The sequence below is a fragment of the Pezoporus wallicus genome, unplaced genomic scaffold (assembly GCF_028554395.1).
Source record: "Pezoporus wallicus isolate ANWC-B61680 ecotype Strahan unplaced genomic scaffold, APGP_CSIRO_Pwel_v1 contig_1438, whole genome shotgun sequence".
Lineage (NCBI taxonomy): Eukaryota > Metazoa > Chordata > Aves > Psittaciformes > Psittacidae > Pezoporus > Pezoporus wallicus.
In genome coordinates, this window is record NW_026638681.1 from 1,205,867 (window position 1) to 1,229,765 (window position 23,899).

The 23,899-nt window shown below is 39.0% G+C and overlaps 1 protein-coding gene across 1 annotated transcript in view; it reads right to left on the reverse strand.

Moving 5' to 3' along the window:
* The window catches only part of SYTL5 (synaptotagmin like 5), a 77,046-nt gene that overhangs the window by 50,528 nt on the left and 2,619 nt on the right, over positions 1 to 23,899 (reverse strand). The window contains exons 2-3 of the mRNA XM_057411832.1: positions 9,047 to 9,239; positions 2,094 to 2,590 (exon numbers count right to left, since the gene is read on the reverse strand). Of these exons, the coding sequence (XP_057267815.1) occupies positions 2,094 to 2,212 (119 nt within the window). The 5' untranslated portion in view covers positions 2,213 to 2,590; positions 9,047 to 9,239. The remainder of the gene's footprint in view (positions 1 to 2,093; positions 2,591 to 9,046; positions 9,240 to 23,899) is intronic.

Here is a 23,899-nt window from a genome sequence, read left to right on the forward strand (position 1 = left end):
TTGCTAAGCTGTATTCAAAAAAGAAAAAATATGAAGTCTCCTAGGAAGCCATTACCTACCCAGTTCTTTATCGTTTATATAAAGACTTCCAAGATATAGAAGACTACATTGCATCATTACTTGCAGAGTATGGTCTAGTGAAAATTCTCAAAATACACTCTGAATCTATAACCAATTGGTTCATATATAGGTGGCTAGAAGCACGCAGAAGCATCATGTTGCACTGTTATCCTAATTAGCATTATATTTCAGGTTAACTTAATTTTCAGCCTTTGCTTTTCCATTTGTACAAAAACACAGGTCAACCAATACCCCCTGCCACTTTAATAAACTACATCCTCCAGAGGTGCCTTGGCTTCTCAGACTCAATAGGTTTTGACAGTAACTTGCAGCAGTGCCAAAAAAAAAGAAAGAAATCAGGTGGTTTAAGACATCGTATAAAAAAACACACACACAAAAAACTCCCCATGAAACCAACCAAAGAAAGCAAACTAACCAACACAAAGCAAACAAAACAAACCACAAAACCACCAAAACAAACAAACAAACAAACAAAAACCCACCAAAAAAAAAAAAAATAAAACACCACAAAACCTCAAGAGTTTCCAGTTTAGATTGGGAAATGACAGTACCAGACAAAGGAAGTTTCTGGGGGCCTTGGGAAGCTAGTTATCTGATAACACTGCTGCAATTTATACCAATGCCTTTGATTGATGACTACTGGCTCATCACATATTTTCAAAGCCGCCACTTTAAAAACCTGAAATACTTACTTTGAAATGCTTCTCCTATTACAAATTAGAGCACAATGTCTGGAATAAATGGCTTTCCATCTGTTTTCTTGTGTTCTGTTTTCTTCTTCACATGACAAATCATCAAAAAAAAAATTCTGACAAATCATGAAAGCCACTATGTTTCCCCCATTAAATGGGCTGCACACCAACAGGAACACTGCATTTAGACTTAGCTCTCTCAAGGTAGAAAGACATCCAAAACCAATGGTTAACTCTGCATGGATTTCCAAATAATAGTTTTATACAAAAAAAGCCGCAGCAGGTGCTGAAAAGACATCTTTGCAATGCACAATGTCTAAAATCCTTTTTAGCAAATCAAAGGGAAGAGCAGCGCATCCTGGCCCTGGAATACATGGACAGAAACCAGCAAAGGCTTGAAATCTTCCCTTTGTCAACCATTACACTCAGCAGCCTCACCAAGTGCTGCATACATCCATGCTAAGCCTATTTCTCACAACAAGCACTGTATAAAAGTTTAAAAGGGCAGTGAGAAGTGAGAGGAAGCATCAGCAACACGCTGGGAAAACATATGAACCTTTGCAGACCTGATACTTAGCTGGAATACCTCAATTTGAGTCATCTAAAATAGCTCTCAGCCTGCCTCTACACATTGTTCTCTGATTTTTACTTTTTTTCCCCAGAAAAGAATGCATGGACTCTATTAATACCCTGAGTTTCTATTTCCCCTTTGAATAACTTTGAGATCCATACCTGAGATTTTCAGTTTTACTTTTTTATTAGTAAGTAAAACTAAGTAATTAAAAATGAAGTGTCTCTTCTCCCACCTATTCTTTAAGTACTGCAACAGAAACAAAAAGGTCACAGTCTTGCATTTGCTCCATATTGTATTGGCTCCTGTAGAGAGGCAGATGCCTACTTTCCCTCCTTGTGCACCTTCCAAACTTCCCTTCACACAGTCAGCTCTGAAGGCACAAAGCATACAGCCCCTCTCACAGGAATAAAGATCAAGAACATCACTAAAGCCTTCCTTTCACAGCAGAGAAATTCAGCCAAAGTGGGCAAAATGCACAGAACCTGAAATTTAAAAACCCTGCCTCGGATTTCTGCACTTGTGATTTTTCTTAGACTTTTGCCTTGAAGCAATGGACAAAATCTTTTGTTTACAGACGACCACGCTAGCAAGCAATTACCTTTTTAGAACACTTTACTTTCATAATTAACTGTGCCACCTCCCAACATTCATCCTTCTTCTGAGGCATCTAGAAAATCTCCACTGGGTAGCACAAAAATATCTATCATATGGACCACATTTTTAAGAACAGTAATAAAAAGGGTTACCTTATCCTTTTATCTTCAACCTTTTTCAGATACTCATCTCTCTTCAAAACTCCCAATATTGTTTCCCGTTCATGTTCCAACAAAAACGACAAATTGATGATCTCCAGGTGCTTTGTCATGGTTCTTCAACAGCCACTCTTTCAATGACTGCTTTGTCCAATCAATTCCTCCAACGTTTTGCTTGCACAAGTCCAAAGGTACGTTCGTGTCAGAGTTACAAGATCCACAGAGTCAAGAGGTATTTTGAAAAATGCTTCTTTAAGTTAACCAAGGGTCAAGATTGCTTTGCTTTTCCTCCCAGCTATGCAAGAAATCAAGGTTTCTTCTTTGTTTCTTCCTCAAGAAAGCCAGTCATTTTCCTAGTTATTGAATGCCCTTCTGCTCACTGGCACACTGCAGGCCTTCAGCCTGTTTTCACGAACAGCTGCAGAATCAACTTCCAGGCATAACCGTAGTTTGGAGCCACAAAACAGCTGGGTATATTTATTTCAAACCACCTGAAAGGCATAGCAAACAAACAAACTAGGTGTAGGTGATTTTGACATTACCATCACAGTCTGATTTGAGAAAGGCTTAATCTAGTACTGGTTTGAAAGGCACCAAAGAATGGCTTGCAGACTATCAGGTTATATTAGGAGCTACTTATATGTCATGTTTTCTATGTTGTCATTTATTTACTTGCTCATGTTTGATAATTATGCTCCCACAAGGGCTCTGCAGTTATCTTCCTACTGCAATATACTTAAATGACTATATTCACCTTGTAATATTTTCATCCTAACAGTAATAAGCATGAGTCTGGTGGAAGGAATGATTCTACTCATTTCCCTGAGATTAAGGGAGAAGTAAAATTAATGAGTGGAAAGGCTTCAGAGGACAGCACTGCATGTAAGGCTCACCTCCATCCCAGCAAGGCCATTACACTTGCTTTACAGTCAAAATCAGAGAAATAGGAACTTTCAATGTGTGATTTATCCACTTACTGCAGACACTGAATTTTGGATGACACATTCTAGAAATGCCCATTCCCTTCCAGTAAATACAGCAAGAATTTAGAGTGACTTATTAACGTGTAACCACCCAGAAGTAAGACAAATATCTTTTTTTTTTTGAGTTTCATGTTTTTTTTTTGTTTGGGTTGTTGTTTTTTGATTTGGGTTGGTTTGTTTTGTGGGGGGAGGGTGTGTTTGTTTTGTTTGGCCCTGGTGATTTTGTTTGTTTGGTGGTTTTTTTGTTGTTTTTTTCCATCTCTAAACAGAGAACAACTTCCAAAGAAAACCAGAAGAGACACCCTAGTCCATACTGGAGCTAAACTTGAGTTAACTGGTTAGAATATCCAGGTAACTACAAGAGAACAGTCTCTTGTAAATAAACATAACACGCCAAAAAACCCACATAAGACACCTTGCCTTAACAAAAACAAACAAAAAAAGATGTGTACAGATGCACATTTTACTTTGAAGCATGCAAATACTACATACACAATAAACACAAACATATCTATGCACAAAAAAAATGTTTCCACATCACCATACATAAGCAAATACATGTGTGCATACATAAGCACATATATGCTATAAAAGAATGCAGATTTATACTATGCATGCTGGAAGAACTAAAACAGCATTTAAGAATTTATTTTTTTTTAATGCAGCCCTTGCATCCTAGCTTTTGACAGTTTGGGAAGAACTGACAAAGATAAACAGCATTGAGAACTGAAGGAATAGTATTCGCAGTGCAAGAAAACTATAAGACAAGTTATCCTTCAGTTTCCCTTCCTAACAATGGCTGAAGAAGCAAATACTGTTGCCAGTGGCATCAGATGAAATTCTTGTGTTGCTTTTCACCAGGTTTAGCTCCTGTACCTGTTCTGCTAAGTGGTGGGCATTTCTGTTATACATGCAGCTGTTAAACACAAAGCAGTGTCATAAACACAAAGCTGGTCATAGCAAAACCAGCAGGAACACTTGCTCTATAGAAAAGGAGACTAATAAGTAATGAGACACTGTTTTTAACAAGCTACCACTTAAGACTTCCCTGTTTTAGACAACACGTGTTTAGAGAGGCCTGTATTTCACATTAAGATTTAACAGGAAAATTTGCTCTTTCCCTTTCCTGCCCTGTTTTTTTCTGTCACTCTAAAAGAGTTCAGAATAAATTAGCTGACAAAAGCTAAATTATGAACCAACCTAGTGTTTAAAAACAAAACCAGCCAGCTTTTAGAAAGTGACAATGCTCCTTTTAACAGACTTTTGATGTTTCATTAAGCAGCCCTGTGGCTGGTGAGGAAATGTAGTTTTCATCCTAAATTGAGTGAAGATTTCACACAATAGAGCATTTGAGGAGTGCTAAAATGCAAATTAGGCCTCATGATAAAATGAAAAGCCCCCTAAAAAAGCAGGCTGAGTTCTAATCTACATCATGTAGGTAGAGCATTAATTTCTTAAATCAGAGTAAAGCAATGATCTACTATTGGATTTGCAAAGGAAACAGTAACAAAGGAGGAATGAATGAAGGGACACAATCACAAGAGAGCATGGAAATGAGCCACTTGAGTATGTGGTTGTTTTCTCTTGTCTCATGAAAACGGGTAGAGCAACTGCTAATTGTCACTATACATGTGTTTTTCTCACTTCCCTTATCCCTGTGGAAAGGGTTTTCTAAAATAGTCTTCCTCTCCAAAAGTACCATTGAGGGAAGATACAGTAGAAATTACAGACTTTTATTAACACATAACAGCAAAATTAGACATAAAAAATAAGCTGCGGTTTATCCTACAGTATACCTGCATCCACTGTACATAGATACCTTGTCTATCCAGAGAGCATTTGGTCACCCTCCCAAGACAAAAGAATTAATTAAGGCAAAACTACTTACAAATCAACAACCAACCAAAAAAAAAAAAAAAAATACAGCGTTTACAGGAGAAAAAGCATTACATTGGGAAGAATGTCCGTTTATTTCTGTGAACTGCTAGCACAGCTGGTGTGACAATTAGAAATACAGCACAACACCCTCAAAATAATCTTTGTGAGGGTCGTTAGTTAAGAGCTACAGGAAGCACAGTGAATCCACTGCAATCACAGACATTTGTACTTACCACAGGTGCAGTGACTACTACTCTCTCTGCCACATGTATCTTCCGAAACTCGGCAAATCAACAGCTTCATCTGCCCCCCAAAATGCTTTCCCCTTGTATCTCCCCCAACTCATCAGGAAAGAGAAGCATCCTGCTCCCAAGAGACAGAGCTGAAAAGAAGTGAGAGAAAGGGAGAGGAATTATCCTCTTCTCTTCAATGGTACCATTATCGAATTGCTTGATGCAAAAAATTACTCCCACCACCAAGCCATTGTATTTACTTAGCCAGAAGCCAGAATGTGGAACAATTAATGACTCAGCAACAGAGGCAGCATTTTCCACGTGCACTGACTGCAGTGGTATGGGAAACACCTCATCATTTCACGTTGCTTGAGCTGCAGAGTCTTCACCTACTGCTGGTGGTAAATTCCTTGCCAGCAGAGAAGTGTGGTCTGCACTACATGTATTTACTAACAAGGGTGTATCTGGGACAGGTACAAACAGCATTTCCATACTGGTAAAGAAATTTCTAATGGCAGCCACTTCCAACATGGTGTGGTAGACTGTAATTGACTTTTGGTACATGAGAAGCTGGAATAATATCATCTCTTGAAAAGGCACCAGCCACTGCCCTAACCAGAGCTGCATGAGGCAAAAGGCCAAGCTGGAAACTCAGCAGGAGCAGGATTGGTGGTATTGCTGTCTCTTACACATGCTTCAGAAGGCCTGCCAACTTCCCACCTGCCAACTCTGTGCTGGCACTACATATCACAGCGTGCTGAATCCAGATCCAACACACCCAGCTTTGACACTCAAATGAAAAGAGCCACATTTCATATACATGCTGCTTAACACTCACAAATCCTGTCACCCTGAGTTCATTCACATGGGGGTCTGAAATAAAATTCAAATCTGAGATGGCATCACTAGGTAGCCACAAAAACATAATCAGTGTTCACAGTTACTATTTCTGAGGCCCACAGGTGTATGCAGACCTATGATGAGGGAAGGAAGGGAAGGACTGCTAACACTGACTAATAAAATGACAGAAAGACATACAAAGGTTATTTTCATATCAAGAACTTTTGATAAATGTAAAGCTTAACATGTTGAGAGTGTAATGGCCAACTTATCTCTCTTCCAGTTTTAACTTAAGCCTACTGCTTGCAGAATGCCATATACAGGAGCAAGAAAAACCAGCTTCGCTTCTCAACAATATGTTTACAGAGGGCAGACACCCAGATAAGCAAACTAAGTACCAGCAGGTACTGAAGCACCAGGAAATGCTTGTTGCATCAATAAATTTGCAAGGTAAAGAAGAGTAACTCAAGACACTGAAATTAAGTGGCAAAAAAACCCAAACCAAATTTGTTGAATGTGATCTCAGTTAACAGTACATGGATTATACTTAGCGTTCTAGTCAGTATTACAATGCAAATAGTAAGCAGATTCTTTGACTAAGAGCCAACTTCAATGATATCTGGATATAAGAGCTGGAAAATTTATGAACTGGCAAGTCATGTATTGAATTAAAGACAGGGTCATGTGTGAGTGAAAGAAACATTGTTTGAAAAGACATTAAAAGCACAGAACAACATCATACAAATTTAATTCAGTGCACTGGAACAAATAGAGGCTGAAAAAAAAGAATGAAACTCTTATTCTTTCAGTATACCTCTCTGTAAGTAATGTGGTATAAGCATGTTTGACTTCACAGTAATCAGAAAAACTCAGATTCATTAATCAAACAAAACAAATTGATTCAGAAGCAGTTAATTTTTTAGGTCAGGCACAATTCCAGCTTTCTGGTAATATCTTGGCTAAACTGCCATACACCTAGAGGACTGCAGATCTTTCTCCAACCACAGTCAATGGCTGCAAGTTGTATCTAGTTTTTATCACTAGTGTAATAACATTTCAAAACCAAAATAGTGTTTAAAGACTAAAGCAATACTGTTAAAGCTCATTAAGCCTATGACGTATTCCACCTTACTGAGTAAAAAAGCAGTAAATTAACATGCCTGATTATACAAAAAAGAGAGCTAACACTAAATACAGTACTGCCAGCCCAAGCATTCATTAGACCATGCTCCCACTACAGGTCTATTTCTGCTTGTTTTTAAGCCCTTACAAACATCTTCAAGTAACATGAGAAAGTATTTTTTTATAAAAATAATGTTTTCTGTTTCCTTGCTGTAGAATTTTAGGCTCACACAGATGTCCAAACAGTTGGGTTACATACCACATGCAACAGTGAAAAACTACTTGCCTGCTACTCCAACAACCTGGCTGGGAGAAAGGCAGCATGCATGCAGGCAGGCAGGGGAGCAAGTGCAGAACAGACCAGAGATAGTGAGCACACCAGACGGCATTCACTTGTGAACACAAGCCCACACTCCCCAGAGATCCTACAAAACAATGAAATGAGAGAACTTAACCCCTTAGGTGATGCTTTGGGATAAACAAATCTAATAATCTTCCATATATTAACTGCTTTACTTAATATACTTACAAGAGGGATGCAAGGAAAGGGAAGAATGATAAAACAGAGTGGCAACCTTTTTCTTTTGTTTTGCTCATCCTTGAGTAAACATGGTTCACTTTCTTGGCTGAGCACTTAAAAATTATACCTCCCAAGAACAGAAATAAAATTCAATGCATCACCTTGCAACATTAAACAAACCAGTCAGATCCAAACCAAAGAAGGAAGGAAGGAGGAAAAATATTTTTGCCATTGTTAAGCAAATAACATCTGTGCAATGTTAAATTATCCACAAAATTGTGACTTAGGGCTTGAGTCATCTCAATTTTATTGCTTAGTCACAGTGTGTATGAAGGCTGTATTCATTCAGTACGGAACTCGCCTTAATGCATCTAGGTTATTCCATGTGTCTCTATACTTTCTGTGATGAAACAGGAAGAAAGGCAGTGAATAGACACCTAGAGTAGAACAGATTCATACACAGTTGTAAGCCATGTTCTAATGATCACCTTACCTACACTCTGCTTGATAGCTAGATAAATTATGAACTTAACCAAGACTCACAGTTATGAAATTTAACCAAGACAAGTTGAAGAAAGTTTATCAACTGTTTACTTTTAAAAATTTGTAGCATTCTTTCCCTACATTAGTATAGGCATGGCATTTTGTAGCAACAAATCGCTTCTTGATACTGAGTTCCCTTAGAAAAACCAACAAGTGCAGCGCCAGAAAGTTTCCTAACCCTTCTAACCAGTAGCATTTCTTACAATTATGAATGCAGCAAGTTTAGAAGTTAAATTAATATGTATCATGTCATGACATGACTGCATTTGACACCAGGATGCATGGGACAGGAATGCACTAGCATAGCCATGACACCTGAAAGCTGCTATCATCTCTGTTGCTGGTCAGCAACAGCAGCTACTCCATGATCTTGTCACAACGTATCTCCATCCTCCTTAAACACCCTGCCTTCTGTTCACTGGGACTTGAGGCTGCTGTGAGCAGCAATCACCACGTGTAACTGAGGGCAAGGCGCCTGGGGACCTGGTCTGTACTGCAGCACTATTACAGGAAGCTCCATCGCTCCATCTGACATCGAGTAGAAAATGCATGATAAAACAGGAGGATTATAATCATACATTATATGGCTTCCCTCTATAGAGATATGAAAAATGTTTAGGAGATTCATCTGCCTGGGGCAGGAGGTGAGGGTGGGAGAGAGATGCCGAACAAGATGACCTTTAAAGATCCCTTCCAACTCAAACCATCCTATGATTCTATTCTATGACCTCTTTGATTTCTCTTTTTTTTTTTTTATTTTGACCTAGTCATCCCGGACCCAATCTATAAGCAACAAAGAGTAACAGGCATTTCTAGGGCATGACTCACCTCATCTTCATGAGAAGGTTTTAAAAAGATCAGGCGCATCCTTGTCTAGCAGCATCCATTTCTCTCCACTGATTGTGAAGGGGATGCAGCATGACTACCTCATATGCAGGCATACAAAACACATGAGCAAATGCATTTTGCTTCTCATGTGCAGTATAAAATGAGCTTTTCAGAAGGACACTTGTCCAGGAACCTACTAGAGGATATAAACAATCAGAAAGCAGGATGAGCTTGGAGTGCTGCTTTGTTTTGTTTTTCATTAAATACAATGCTACAATGTTTTTCTCTACAAACAGCAAATAAAGCTAATTGGTTACTTCAATCTTGCCATGAAATGCATCAGTGTTTTGTCCCAGTGTGTCTACCTCAAAATGAACATGCTGGGAAGCCTGCATCTGTTAGCATACCAGTTTCCAAAATTCTTGTGGCAGGCAGGAAAAAAAAAACAACCAACACCAACACACACAAAAATCTAGTTAGAAAACATGATCTGACTTTCACAGGTCATGCTGCTGTCTGTTTGAAGACTGGGTTGTGCATCAGTTGCCAGAGTGCTGAGGATCACTTCCAGCAGGGCAGAGGAGGTAATATGTGGAATATGTGGATGCTTCCCTGATTCCCCAGGTGAGATTTGTAACATAAATGTCTGTACAAGACAGCTCAAAGTAATAACACAAGGTCTGCAGGGAGCAGCCATGCATATTATCTGTGACTGAGGACCACAGCTTAGTTCAGTGAGAAACAAACTGCATGCTGCTGCTTGATCTTCTAGGACTCCAATGAATTCAGTGAGCAACTCAGCAAAAGCCTATACAGACTGCCTGACAAGCAGCACACATAGGATTGGAATCCTTTTTAGACAGTATACTGTCTAACAAGCAAAGAACAACAACAGATTTCCCCCAAATACTGTTCGTGATATAAAGGGAACATCTGGGATGGTTTTCTTTGCCATTTTAAAGATCTTTGCCCTCTCCGCACAGCCCATTCAGTGCCTCAGATGTATCTCTCCTGAGAAAAAGACATGAAGTCGGAGTTGCCAATGCTCAACATACTGTCTGGCTTCAGTCTGGTTTGCATAAAAAACAATATCAAAGATCTGGCATCACAGTTTTCAACAGTGGCTAGCAAGCAGCAGCCAGGCACAAGGCTGGAGGAGTGAAGTTCAAAGCTGCACAACGGATCACTGCATAGAAAGTGCCCCAAACTAGAAGGAAGCAGATGTAACCGCTAAAGATGACTTTATAGGACATGACAGAAGATAGAGATTTCCATTGCAGAAATACCTTCTGAAACCTGAGGCCTCAACCAGTCTTTGTTAGCAATCTGAATTTTCCAAACACAAAGGCTACCTAATGTATACTATACTATGTTACTTTATGCTAACTGTAAGAAAAGGATCACTAGCTTTCTCATCCATCCTTTTGGCCATGACCTTTCAAGGCTATTTCATAATAAAATACTAGTGGGTGCTCAACAAACAGCAGGTGGACACAGAAGCCTCAAGAAGCAGCTCCTGCTCCAACACAGGCAAACCCTTAATCATTTCTCTTCACTTCAGATGAACTTTGCTACCATATTTGAATCCTCTCTCTCTCTTTCCACGTAAATGTGTAATTCCAGTGGCACTAGAAGCAAAAGAGTTCAAGAACCTGGAAATCGACTTCCACACTTTCTAGCCATCATAGAGCTATTCTTCTAAGGTTTGAGAAGAACAAGTGTTGGGCACAGGCAACATATTAATAGGACACTAGCTTTTAGGTGAAATTGCAAAACAGAAATTACTCAGAAGACTGTTCTCAGAGCTGCACTCACAGGTTATTAATCATAATTTGACCTTTCTGTAGTAGCTTTCTGGCTCCTTTTGGCCAAGATTTACTCCAGCAATCTGTATAGCAAGTGCTTTGGCCTTTTGATTGCATCTGCAATACAGTTTATGCCACTTGAAACAATACCAAAATGCATCGTTACGTGCAGGTCATATTACTCACTGACCTGGGTTTGAGATGGAAAGCATAGTTGATGCACACTTCCAGTACGATGTCCACAAAATATCTTTCAGAGAGGGACAAGTCCTCTCTGGGATGGTCCAGTGCACACAGTAGAGGCATGGAAGGGATGGCAGCTGCGTGCCCTCACCTGGAGGGCATGTCTCTCCAAGATGATGGGGACATAGTCAGGACATGCTAATAGCAGTATCTCTTGCCACTGCTGCTGCCTCTTGCTAACCTACAGCAATCAGCCCATCACAACCTGACCTATAAAGACAGGAATTCTAATTTCCCAATACAGGCTTTAGAAGCTAAGGATACATTTGTGGAAGCCTGGTTAATAATTTACGAGTGTAACAGAGTTACATTTTTTCCAATGACAAAACACTAGATCAAACAATATTCCCAGGTTAAGCATTTCTCCTTACATATCATGTGCAGCAACTATAGTTTAATAGATGTCCTCAGGGAGTCTATAGGAGTGATAAGAACAGCTTTAGCTTGGGACTATTGAAAGGTTAATAAGATTTATCTATTCAATCACTGACTCAGAGCAGGGAGCTTTGGGATACGTTTTGTTATTTTCCACACATTTACTAGTATATCAGCTTGCTGTTGAACAAAGCTCATGCTCTTCAGCATAGCAGGCACTCTCAAAAGGATCCACACATGCATCTTGTCTGGGGCAGACTACCTTATCTTCCAAGAAAATCTGGAAAAAATGCCACCCCAGTCCGTTGATATTGAAACACCACTCACCAATAAACTTTTCCATTTATAGACTGAGTACTGATAAGTTTGGGCCCCCTCAGAGACTGCAGAGGAAGAATCTGTCAGAACCGGAAGCCTGTTGTTTTATGACAGATGAACGGGCATCCCCAGTTTTAAAAAAGTGCATGATTTTGACTCTATCTACATGTTTATCCTTTCCTTTATCATTATTGCAAATCAGCATGCTCACATATCTTTTCCTCTTTTATTTAAAGTCCCTAAAGTAATCTTTCCAGGAACCAGAATAAATAAAGAATAAACAAAACAGACCTTGACAAAAACACTCTCTGATCATCCTAAGTTAATGTTCTATAGTAACTCCTGCCTTTACCCCGTGTGAATATCAGTACTAACCTAACCCTCAGCAGCTAAGCTTGCATGGGTGCACAAAACCCCTAGGCAATTGTTGCTATGTTGTGAATATTATTCCTGGGATTCTTCAAGAAACAAAACCAAACCTCATAAGCCATGAAGTCTTAGGCACAGCCTTTAATACTACACCAGACTTTCAACTGTGTAACACCTTAGAAACATGTCAATTACCATTTGTCAATATGAGAAAAATTTAAAACTACACAACCACAAATGTTATTTTCCACAGGATTCCTGATCCATTCAAGACACAGGAAAGATAATAGCATGGCAGCTGCCTAGAATCTCTTCCAAGTTTCACCATTCAGCATATACCCATGCCTCATTTGTGGCACATTTTCTCACGACCGAATACAGAAAAGCAAAATCCTTTAAGTTAACAACAGGACAGGAAGGGAAACATACTGGTAATTTAACATATCTTGGTGGCTGGACCATCCAGTTACAGAGAACTTGATTTTTCAAGTACATCAAGCATCCATAACTCCATATGATTTTAAAGAAATTTATGGACTCACAGCACCTTTGAGTGTCAGGCCCTTAAGCATAAAATACTTCACCTTGTTACAGAGAACCCTTCACTGTAGAACTGTAGAGCAATAGTTCTGTTTAATATAAAGCAATAGTGATACAAGTAAAGTGATGAACTGGAAAACCAGTTACAAGCAACATGATTACATTCCTATATTCAAATTCAACAGAGCACCTAAATTAACTGAAAATCTGAAATGGCTCTCTGCAATATGTGTTTAAAAGCAGCAGCGCTATTGTAAAACTAATTGCTTCCAACAAAAGGATAGCAAGAGACACTAAGAAAGTCAGCCCCAGAAGCTAAATGGTCTTTCCAGCTGCGAGACAAAAATCTTCTTGGAAGACATTAAGGAATTCATCTCTCTATAAGCTTTTTGTCTTTTCTATGAGGTTTTTTTTTAGAGAAAAAAAAAAAACAAAGCCAAAAAAACCCCAAAGTTAAGTTAGAGTGAATGTTATCAGGGCTGTATAATGCACAAGATGGAGCAGTAAAATCCAGCTAATAACATAAAGTTTAAAACTGTTGTTTGAAAGCAGAAAATACAACCAGACACTAACAAATTAAATAGTTTTGTCTTTGCCACACACAACCTACTGAACAAAAAGCATAGCCTCACAAAGAACACACCCCAGGCTATTGAAAGCATATCAAAAAGATAAAATGCTCTCCTCCAATCTGCAGGTATTGTATTTAGTAACAGATTACAGAACTTCCTACTTTGACTGTTTTAAACTTAACCCAAAATCTACAGGCCAACACCAACAGCAACAGAGGCTAGCCTGATCCCTTTTATCAACCTGCACTCTCCCTGTAAGGGTAATATAACTTTAACTATTTGCTAAAAATAGTATCTGGAGACAACATCGTCTTTAATACTTTAATCAATTACACAAAAAACTTCAAGATTTTACTGAGATAATACATTAGATCACCCTTAGAAAGGGCAGTTCTTTCCCGTCTTAAATAATGAGCCCTAGAAACTAAGTTATTTCTTAACAAATACATTTAGGAATCACAGCCTTTCTCCCTCCACTCCCTTACCTCTTAAATTTATAAACAAACTACCTGTGGTAATACTGAATAGTCTCTTAAAAATGGAAGCACAGTACATTTCAAAACAATACAGAATGGCAGATGGAAGACCTTTCTAATTGAATTCAGTACTGTTTAGCAGCCTCTTTGATAGCGCAACTCTGCAGTGCAGCTATGCCAGTCCATAGGTCAAACACAGTATGAATTCAAACACTTGCAGAGACACCACAGGATGCAGAGCTTTTTCCATATAACACCCTCAGTGAGGTCTTCTGTCATAAGGAAATATGTGGTGTTCAAGCAGGGAACACCACTCTCCTAAACAACAACACAATTTTAAGCTTTCCTTGAATCAAATTAGGGCTTGGACACTTTCTTTGGTGTGTAGCAAGGGGAAAAGAAAAGGGGTGCAGGTTGCAACGTATTGTCCTATTACAGGGTACCAATCTTTGGAGCACCAAACTTTATAACCAAGACACAGTAAGCTAACTTTGATATATTTTGGCCATGTTACACAGTAAATTCGTTAAACTAAAAACCAAATACATTTAAACTTTAATTACACTACAGTAATGATGCTTAATCTGTGGAAAGTGAGTGGATGGTCCATCTCGACTATATAGTTCAACACTGCCAGCAGTACACCAAAGGGCTGAGTGCATAAAGATACTGAAGTTCAAGCAGCTGCAAAAATAAATGAAAAACTTTGCAGGGCTGGTGTGCATGAAGAGTGGTAGTGATATATTTTTACTTTTTTCTTGCTACAATAGGATTTGAATGTCCCGCTGCTGCAATGGGCTATGAGCACTACAGAAAACCTTAGGGGACAATGCTTTTTTAGTTTCACATGCATTGGTACAAAAAGTTATCCCAAAATGCACTCCATTATGTTCATGAAAATCCAAACTGAAGTTAAGCCTCATATGCAAGGCTTATGCACTCACAATTCTTCCAATATCACTTAAAAAAAAAAAAAAAAAAAAAAAATCACATTTTCTGCATGTAGCTTGAATGCAAATACAATATGAACTCCCACAAAAAGAAATTAAGTTGCTTCTTTATAGCCATGACCTAATTTCTCAACATCAGAAATCTTTTTGGAGAGAGATTTTACCATCAGAGATGCAGACCTGTCAAATCTCATCTACAAGATTCAGTCAACTCCCACCTTAGGCTCCCTTATTATTACGTCTCCTTCATAGCAACACAAGTGCTTTCCCCCAGTTTCGGAACTTGCATGAACAAATGTGGCTGGACAGCTCATCACACACCTGGCAGATGAGATAATAGGGGAGGATAAAACCTACTGTGCTGCACCACAACTTAGCATCTCTGCTGGTCGTAACCCACTAGGAAGCCCAGTCCCCAGGTATAGTTTCCTTGTGCAGATCTAATCCTTCCAAATGACCTGATGCGCACAGGAAGCATCAATCTCATGGCTGAAGGCAGAGGTATGTGTACCTGTGACATGACAACAGGCAAGCCTCCACATCAGAAGAGAAAGCAGTGGTTTGGAGACAGCCTGGGCCAAGGACAAACTTGCATACAAGCGAGTAAAATGTGATTTGCTTCACCAGGCCAGACTAGCATCTTGCTGGGATTGTAGGCAGATCAAGGAGAGGCTGTCTCTCGCTAATCACCATGGAGCTGGATGGGAGATGATCTCACCCATGGAATGTTTGTCAAAGTACAAGTTTGATAAGGACTCGCTAGAGCTACTAAATACATAAAGACAGAAATTTCCCAAGGGTCAAATTTGGCCCAATTTGGGGGAATTAAAAGAAAAAAAAAAAGCCATAAAATACAATACAAAATGAAAAATATCCTATGTGCAAGAAATACTGAGCAACCTGATCTATAAGAATTGTGGGTTATGCCACTTATAATACATCCAAATTAACTAATTCCATCCAAAATTGTTTTGTAACAATGGTTAGAGGAAAAATAAAAAACTACTTGTCACCCTTACCACAAGGTAGGGTCTTTCAAGACTTCTTCATAAACATCTGCGTCATCCCTGAAGCCATGAAATTTATGTTTCTGGAATAGCTGAAACCATTTGCTTAGCAAAAAGAAGTAACACTACACACCAAAACAAATAATTTATTTAATTACTTTCTTGTCTAAGTCAATAACTGCAAACAGTTTAAAAGTTAATTGAATGAGTGGATCTAGAGAGCAAGATGCTGAAAGCTAAGACTAATACACTGGAGTATCAACATAGAAATAACTCCATTCAGGAGATTTCACAAAATTTAGAAAGCTTGCTTTGATTTTTAGACTACTATCAGGTCTATTAATTGCCATAGTCCAGACTCAAACTTAACTGAGGAAGCATGGGGCACTGGTTCCATTTAGTTATAAAGAACCATGGGGAGGAAAATGAAAGTATTATTTGATATTTGTCCCATTCCTTCTGTTCTTTCATAGTCAGAAACACCAGCATCATTGGACCCTTTGTTTGTTTGGGTTTTTTTTTTTACCTAATGTGAGTTACCCTTAGGCGTTGCTTTCAGTCAACATGAAGAACTGCACTAGCACAGGTCATGAAACCTCATTGCAAAATATCATGGTTAATGACTGTAAACCTTAAATGCTATTCTGCTGTTTTCAGCTTGGCTGACTGCTCTCCTTCAGTAAGTGTATAAACTTTCTTCTTTTTTTGGGGTCACAGCTTCCTCTCCCCTCCAGGAGGTCTCCAGACACGTACATTCTCACAGCCTTTTAGTGTGGGGAAGGCATAACAGTATTTTGGTGAAGTAGTCACTCTGTCCTTAGTGCTATACTAGAATAAAAGAGTGAAGAACTACTACATGGGGGGTTGGAAAAAGGACTTTAAGGGTGAAATAATTAGAACTGTGAAAAACTATCTGGTTTTGTTAGAGCTTCAGGCACTTAATTTCTTTGTGTTTCAGCCATCGTGACTGCAACAATCATTCTGTTCAAACTTGCTCTAGAATAAAACCTACTCAAGCCCATTCAATACAGATTTTGTTCCAATGCAAAAGTACCACAAACCCTGGAAAGCCTACTTTGATTTTCAAGCTTGTCATTAAAATTGCCCCTATGAACATCTGCAAATCTCAGCTTCACATGATTTGAGTTTTCATAGAAGACTGAGAACTACCAGCCTTCAGTTCTCCTACCAGCCTCCAGCAGATTTCCAGATGCACAGGGGTGTGCATATACAAGTTGAGTGTCCATGTGTGTGAGGAATTTAACCATATAAATTTGTGTCTGGAAGGACACTAAAAGGACTACCCCCCATCCACTGCACTAGGCATAATCCTTCATAAGAACAAAGCCCCCAGTTTAAACTGCTTTAAATACAGGGATCCAGCTCTTCTGCTAATATAAACAGATACAGATTTGTTGAAGGTAAAAGAATTGTCTTCATATTGTTCAGTTGAGTTCAATTTGGTGAAGCTCCATTCTTAGTTTCCCTCAAACTCAACGTTTCAATGCAATGTTTTATTACAATGGTTAGAGGGGGAAAAAAAGGTCTCCTCAGGTAGCCAGAGATTTGCAATAAACCAGCACAATCCCTAGGCACATTACAGCATACTCTTCCTCTGGCAGCATCACTGGGCACCTTTTCAGCTAAAAAGCATAGTTGGTAAAACTTCTGTTTATTTCTAGAGAATCCTGGACATCAAGTACTGGACAGCATTTCATTATGACACTATCATGATCATTACTGTTCAGCTGCTTCTATACATTGTCTCATACCTTCCATTTACATTTCTTTATATGATAGGCTTTCAGTTGAAGAAGTCAGCCTCTACTACTGAAAAGCATACTGTTGCAGTGCAACAAAACCTAGAAGCAGAAAGCCAAAATTGTACTGTACTGTGCTGTGTATTTATGAACAAACATCTTCAAACCCCAGCAGCAAGTATTAACCAGACGTGTACCCATAATAAGTCAGGTGGATCAACACTGTGGAATTCCTTAAATAATAATAGAAAAGTTGTAATGTATTAATAGTCAATGCAAAGAATATGGTCATTGTCCCTTAATTTAAGGATACATAAATTTCATTACAGTAACTGGCAGCTGGCTAATTCAGAAACATTTGCCTGAATGCCGACTCTGATCAGCTGAAACTCTCCTTGATTTTAGGGAGCCATGCACTCAGCCCATTTTCTTTTTACCATATCCATATACACCAGTAAACAAAGGATATCGTACCACAGGGAGGACACTTTAATATTGAAGTATTTTCCAGTCTTATTTTAAAATATTCTTTCAAAACAGCAAGCTTCTGTCTATGCTGTGTAGCTTTTATAACGAACCACAAGCTTCTTAGGTATACAAGGTCCTTAGAAACTAAACAAATGCAGTGGAAGGTGAAAAGAAACCCTTTCTAAACCCCAAAACACAGACTGTTAATTGTCACTGGCCTCCTGCTTACTCTCTCCTGCCCCTTGAGGCAGGATATTACATAATTCTTTTGCTGCTGCTTTTTTTCAGTTAAACACTGCTATTTAGGTATGTATGTTAGTATTGCATTAAAAGAAAGCTCTTTACAATCGTATAAAAGGATGCCAGAATCATTTATCCCTAGGAACACAAACATAACACTTTTAAGACCTCATATATGTATTTTTAGGGCTTTCCTTCCCAAAATGCTTTCCAAGAACATGCTAACAATGCTGAAAAAAGAATACTTGCTATGTATTTTATCCTTTATGATTTACAGGTCTTCCCCAGCAAACAATCAAAAAAGTGCCAAGATAACAATGGGGCACCTTACACTGACTGAAAGGCTCAAGAATATTTGCAATAATGGAAAGAAAGCTTTCAGCCTTCTCTCATATGATTTATGCATTAATAGCTGAGCATTGCTTCATTGCCATCCTCAAGCATAACTGAACACCTTTGCATTGTTATCTAACAAAAAATTCTGTTTGTGAATCAACTTGAGAGAGTTTTCTATGCATATGTACATATATGTATTATTTTTTCTTGGATAAAGCTACAGCTTTCATACTATACAGGCTACAGTTAAACTCTGATGTTGAACTTCTGATTGTCTTACGTCTTGACCCATTTCATGCTTGTTTTCTCCCTCTGAAGTCAAAGTGATATGATTCAGCTGCCCGAGGGCATGCAATAGACCCCAGCGTGTTCTCTGCTGACCATCACTGCATTTTCACCTGATGCAATGAAGCAACAGGAGGGACACAGAACTCTGAACCCAAAAGAGGAAAACCACTGTCATTTTTCCTCTGCCTTCAGCTTGCACTTCCCCAAGTGAAAAGCATCTCCAACTGTAAAACCAGTGACGACAGTAACACAAGCAACTCCACTCCAGTTAGTGATCCCTGTATTAACACCAGTTATTTTTGTAATGTGAACTCCCCATCAACAAAACAATGTCACATTCCCAGTTACATGAGACTACCACGTGATGAAACATTATTGTCCTGGTTTAACCCCAGCTGGTAACTACATGCCACACAGCCACCTGCCCACTCCCCACTGCTTACCCCAGTGGGATAGGGAAGATAACTGGAAAAAGTTGAAAGCTGGGGGTTAAGAGCAGCTTAATAACTGAAATAAGGTAAAAATTAATAATAGCAGATAGATAATAAAAAAAAAAAAAAGAGAGAGGAATAACACCCAAACAACCTAAGTGGTGCACAATGCAATTGCCACCACAGATTGATGCCCAGCCTGCCCCCAAGCAGTGATCAGCAGCTCCCAGCCAACTTCCCTCAGTTTCTATACTGAGCATTACATGCTGTGGCTAGTTCAGGTCAGCTGTCCTGTCTGTGCTTCCTCCCAGCCTCCTGTGCCCCTCTTCACTGGCAGGGCATGAGAGACTGAAAAGTCCTTGATTTAGAGTAAGCACTACTCAGCGACAGCTAAAACACTGGTGTGTTATCAACCCTATTCTCACACCAAATTCAAAAAACACAGCATTGTACCAGCCCCTAGGAAGAAAATTAACTCTATTCCAGACAATAAGCAGGGCAGTTATTGTGCTCCTCTTGCTATTCCTCTCCTTCTGAAACATCACAGTGGAAAACATCAGCCTGGTTACCTCATCATTAACAAGAACCAGAAGGTAAAAAAAGGCTCGCTTTTTTTTTGATAATTTCAAAAATAAAGGCAGTTTCAAAAAAGTGGAAGTTTACACATCAGGTATTGCCTACTTCAGAGCAGACTTGGAAAGACTGTATAACATAAGAAGACAAAGAGTATCAGATAAGACCTTGATTTCTTCCGGCTTTTGAGTATGGGGCCATAAAACCCACAAGTACTTACACTAAACTGTTCCACCATAAACAGACTGTGTAAAGTTCTATTTTTAATTATGGGGGTTCAAATTTAAGATCAGCTGTTTGCCTAATAGGGATACAAGTTAACACACAAACTCCCCAGACAAACCTGCAATCTCTGCTGTATTGTCTGATGGCTGTGGTTTTGGTATCAAATGAGATATGACACTGCCCAGATTTAAGGTTAAGAAAAAGTTGCTGCTTTTCTAACATTACTTTTTCAATTAAAGGAAGAAAGACCAGGCTAATAAAACATTACTTGTGCTATTGCTATGTATTTTTTATGGATGTAGCGAGTCTCTGAATTGATCCGCAGTATGTTTAAAATTAATGAAATTAATCTGTCTCTAGTAATCACACTGATGTAGATCAATCTCATCAGAGCCAACAGAGAAAAAGAGCAATCTTCAGAAGGTGGCAAACTGTTCAGGAAACAGTGCTACACCAATTCCTTAGAACCAGAGATGTAAAAGCACCAAATGTTTCTAAATAAGCCCAAGGCTTAACTTCTTTCTGAAAAGCGATGAACTTAAACAGTACCTTGTGACTGATTCATAAGTTTTAGTACTGGATTCACACAGGCAGGTGAACTGGAACTAAGTTTCCTCTTCTCACCCAAGAAAGACACTCTTACCGGAACACTGTACAAAGCATAAGCATGATTCCATCCAGGGGTGTGCATGGACAGTGGGTTGGCATTGCCCAGGCTACTGTAGATGACCATCTATAATCACCACTACAGATGGTCAACTAAAACCGTCTGTAATCTCACTGGAAGCTGAAGGATATTGAGAGTGAACTCAAATCCTTTAGAACATTGATTTTCCCTGGTTTTCCTCAATACCGAAGTTTACTCTGAAAAAATACACTGGAAATACCTGTGGCCATCATCAAAACTAGTAAGAAGGCTTTTGCAGGTATCAATGGTTCATGCCCTTTGCTAAGCCTGAAGCTGAATGCTTAATTGCTTTTACTTCCAAACACAGTCTTCTCATAGTTGGAAAAATGGTGTGGCAAGCTAATATTAAAATGTTCATACAAAATTGAAATTATGAGCTCACTTATGATTAATTTGGATATAAACAATATTAAATCGATTATTTTAACACTTAATTGAGAATGTGCACTTTAAAAACTCATATCCCACAAATCATTTTGACATTTGCTCCCTTCCACAATAGAAATGAAATTTCATCAGCAAGATCATGGTTTAAAGTGATTTCAGAGCAAACTGCAAATTCCTGCCAAACCAGAGATCGTCCCATAAAAACGGGTATCTTACGAAAAAGTTTGATCAAGAGGGACTTGTACCTATTCATGGACGATATTGTTTACACATTTTCCTTAAAGATTCTCACAATTATAACCAGAACAAACCCCTGCCTAAAGACATTTGGGAAAATCCAAAGGAATATTATTTCTAGTGTAAAATGCTGATGGCCCAAATACTGGGAGAATACATAGGTAAATTCATCTAATTGGCCTCTAATCAAGTTCTGCACTTAGAGAGGCCAAAGCCGGACAAGCATATGCTAATGAAAGCACATGGCTTACAAACATACCAGCAGCACTATGGCATGCAGAATCCCTCACACCCATCTTTCAGAACACTCCTTACTCACACCAGCACTAGCCAGATGACACTTGTGTTTACACAGGTTACTCATACTTCTCCACCTTTCTTTGCTGCCATAATCATTTCACAGAAGAAACAGGAAAAAAATACAAGGAGGTACAGCTTTCTCCCTTAATAGTTTTCAGTCTTAACTAATAAATCATTATGCTCCAGTACACTGTTTTTCTTCTCCTAACTGCATCCTGATTATCCATATTGTTCGGACAGTGAGGGTTCTAAAACTAGAGAGGGTTAAAAACAACAGTCCCATTAAAAACTTAGCTACAGCTTCATTATTTTGCTCCCCCCTAAAACGTAGCATTGGTAATAACCATGAAGAGGGCTCTAATCTGGATAAAGATGCCAACAGTTAATAGGTATTTTCCCTACTTAAGGGAATTAGACTTTCCCTACATCTACTTAAAATGTACCTGCAGAGCAAAGGTATAGAAATACTCCTGGAAAGAAATATGTATTTGTACTTTAACTCCAGAGCATGACAAAAGTCAAAGCAGCTGTTTTATAGCTGGCAACTGTGAAAAATGATACAGAAACAACAGCTGGTGTAGAAAAAGCTGTTAGGAAAAGCACCTTACGCAATGCAACATTTCACCGCAGGCAGCTGTACTGCAATTTTTTACTATGAATCTCCAATGTAAAACCCAAATATGTTTCAAATCCGTGTTTCAAGAATACTTACTTTCTTCATATTTCAGTCTTCCGGATTACTTTACATAAGATGAAACTTCCCCATTCACAACATAACTCTCATGCTCTCGCCTGTCCATGTTAACATGCTCCAGAATCATAGAACAGTTTGGGTTGGAAGAGACCTTCAAACGTCATCTAGTTCAACCCCCTGCAATGAGCAGGGACATCTTCAACCAGATCAGGTTGCTCAGAACCACATCCAGCCTGGCCTTTAACGTCTCCAGGGATGGTGCATCTACCACCTCGCTGGGCAGCCTGTGCCAGTGTTTTGCCACCTCACTGTAAAAAATTTCTTCCTCACATACAGCCTGAATCACCCCTCTCTTAGTTTAAAACCATTACCCCTCATCCTATCTTAACAGGGCCTGCTAAAATGTCTCTCCCCATCTTTCTTATAGACCCCTTTTAAGAACCAAAAGGCCGCAATAAGGTCTCCCCAGAGTCTTCTCCATGCTGAACCCCAACTCTCTCAATTCGGTTAGTACTACTGCTGCCCTAATCCCTATAGTGAATGGATGTTAAATTCCTACACAGTATCACTATTTAATTGAATGTTTGGCATGTTTCTCTTAGTCTTCTGAAGTCACGTGTGTATAAACACCTGTCATTCTTGTCATCATTAGCCTATTTATTATCTTAAGCAGGTTTAATATTGAGAGAATGGGAATTCAGTTCCTCATTTCCTCCATTTTTGTCTTCCCCAACCCATCAGGCAGTAGGGATTTTGTGTAAAGGTTCAGGAAAAGGAATGAGGCTTTTAGGAACAATATTAAGTACATCTCCTCCCAAGCCTGACATTTTCTACAGCTCTGCAATGCCTCCAGAAGTAAGGCAACAAGCTCAGATTCAACTTATATACAACTGATCAAAAAGCCATCAGCTGTGCCATGCTGTAACATAAAATGAAAAATACCATCTCCAAATGACAAATGGCTTGCTTTCAAACAGTGCTTTCTCCCAAAAGTCTGTCTAATAGCAGAATCCTTAGAAAAAACTTTCCTGTGGTCATGGACATTTGCTTCCACAGTATTCAGAAATACTCCACAAGTTCCATGGCATACATATAGAAAAACGAAACAAACCATATTTCCTTCAAGTTTCACTCTCCTGTTCAACCCCTGTAAATGCATTGGTGCTGTATACAATTCCTGCATTGTCCCCATCACTGTAATAAGTCATAGAAAAACCTGGGGACATTATGCTGTGGACATGTTTTCAGCCCATCTGCTGACAATTGTTACCTCCACAGCTTGCTAGGCTGTACAGGTAAAAAGGTATTAATCCAAATGTTCTAATCCAGAGACCCATTGGAGAGACACTAATAAATTCAGCTCCCTTTAGATTACAAGTTATCCCAACACATAATGCAATTACACCTAAATGCAGTCTTTCTCACATGAAGTGGCTGTGGTGAGGGGTAGTACTTCACAAACAAAGCAATGATAAATTCATCTGGAACCAAACCAGAGCTACTGAAAGAGAACTTGTATGTCACCAACAAGATGCACTGAAGTGAAGACACAGAACAACTGTCTCAAATAA